At 58.6% G+C, this 1,590-nt stretch overlaps 1 protein-coding gene across 1 annotated transcript; it reads left to right on the top strand.

Annotated features, from left to right (window-relative positions):
- Nucleotides 1-252: 252 nt before the first annotated feature.
- LOC123074249 (enoyl-CoA delta isomerase 2, peroxisomal) lies at nt 253-1,288 on the top strand. Its single transcript, XM_044497142.1, has one exon. It carries the CDS (start codon nt 266-268, stop codon nt 980-982), a length of 717 nt encoding a protein of 238 aa, XP_044353077.1. The 5' UTR covers nt 253-265; the 3' UTR covers nt 983-1,288.
- Nucleotides 1,289-1,590: the final 302 nt, after the last annotated feature.

Below are 1,590 nucleotides of genomic sequence, written 5' to 3'. Positions count from 1 at the left end.
ACCAAACACCAGGCAGTGTGGTTCTGCCCATGCAGGCAAGAGGGCATGCAGGCAACCAAACAACATACAGATGATGCATTTGAGGCTGCATTTGCTTAGCCAGGTTGGATGGAGAAATGTATGCAATGCGGGTACTGTAGGCTGTAGCGCACGGCAACCAAACACGCCCTATGAGACGGAGGGAGTACTGTGTATACACCGGATGATGGCCGGATATGGGTGTCTTAATAGAAACTCGATCACCTCGCGATCCCCAAATCCCCGAATGGACAAGCGAACCATGTGCACAGTGGAGAAGCGCGGCCGCGTCCACCTCATCACCCTCACCGGCGCCGGCGAGCACCGACTCAGCCCATCCCTCATCTCGGCCCTCCGCTCCGCCTTGGCCACCGTCCGCGCCTCACCCAGTGCCGGTGCCCTCGTGCTGGCCGCGGAGGGCAAGTACTTCTCCAACGGCTTCGACCAGGCCTGGGCGCGCACGGTCCCGCCCCACCTCCACGACTCCATGAGAGGAGCCTTCCGCGCCCTCGTGGCCGACCTCCTCGCGCTGCCCATGCCCAGCGTGGCCGCCGTCACGGGCCACGCCGCCGCCGCCGGGTGCGCGCTGGCCCTCGCGCACGACTCCGTCGTCATGCGCGCCTCCCGCGGGTTCCTGTACATGAGCGAGGTCGACGTCGGCCTCAAGTTCGCCGACTACTTCGGGGAGCTGCTCCGGCAGAAGGTCCCCGACGCAGCGGCCAGGAGGGACATGGTCCTCGGGGGGAACAAGATGACGGCGGCGGAGGCGGTGCGGCTGGGCATCGTGGACGCGGCCGCGGACGGCGGCGTCGAAGACGTGGTGGCCGCGGCCGTCGCGGCGGCCGAGGGGCTCGCGGCGAGGGGGTGGGACGGGGAGGTCGTGGCCGAGATCAGGAAGGCGATGTGGCCCGCCGTGTGGGGCAAGGTCAAGGACCACCCCGCGGCGGCGCGGCCGCGGCTGTAGGCTCCGGTATATCGTACGAGGCCACTCCTCCCCAAGAATTGGCTCTGAATCCACAGCAAGCCGTAGATCTGTGAACTTCAGCTGGGAACAGAGTAATGTTCAGGAACTGCTCGAACAGAATCGTCTGGCCAAGAAGATCGCACCGGCGACATGTGCCGGTGGTTTTCCTTGTGCTCTGACAGAAGCTCTTTGATCTTCGATTACGGTTTCACTGCATGTGGCGTATGCTGTTGCTCTGACCGAAGCTCTTTGCTGTTAGACTGAACTTGTGAAGCATGACTGCATGAACGATGAACCGCTTTCGCGTATATGGTGCACAGCATTATCGCTGGCCACCAGATCTGGTAGAAAGTCCGAGAAGTGCTGAACCCGGACTGTTTTCTTGATGAAAGTGAGCTTCTCCCTATAAGATGCTTTGCATGATTTTAATATGGGCTATATACGGACATAATACACTAAAACGTGTCTGTGTATATCTAATTTAGAAAAAAAGTTAGAACATCTTATATTTGTGAGTGAAGGGGGAATTTCCTAAATCTATCATTCTCCAAATGCCGGGAACACTTCTTTTGTTTCAACAAAAGGCATAAGTTTTGCCTCATTTATTA

This window comes from Triticum aestivum, chromosome 3D, assembly GCF_018294505.1.
Source record: "Triticum aestivum cultivar Chinese Spring chromosome 3D, IWGSC CS RefSeq v2.1, whole genome shotgun sequence".
In the NCBI taxonomy this organism is placed as follows: domain Eukaryota; kingdom Viridiplantae; phylum Streptophyta; class Magnoliopsida; order Poales; family Poaceae; genus Triticum; species Triticum aestivum.
Note: the sequence above shows the minus strand (reverse complement) of the source record. Positions and strands in the feature narration are given on the sequence as shown.

Excerpts from the sequence above, each read along its gene's own strand:
- LOC123074249 (XM_044497142.1), top strand. The coding sequence starts at position 266 with ATGGACAAGCGAACCATGTGCACAGTGGAGAAGCGCGGCCGCGTCCAC.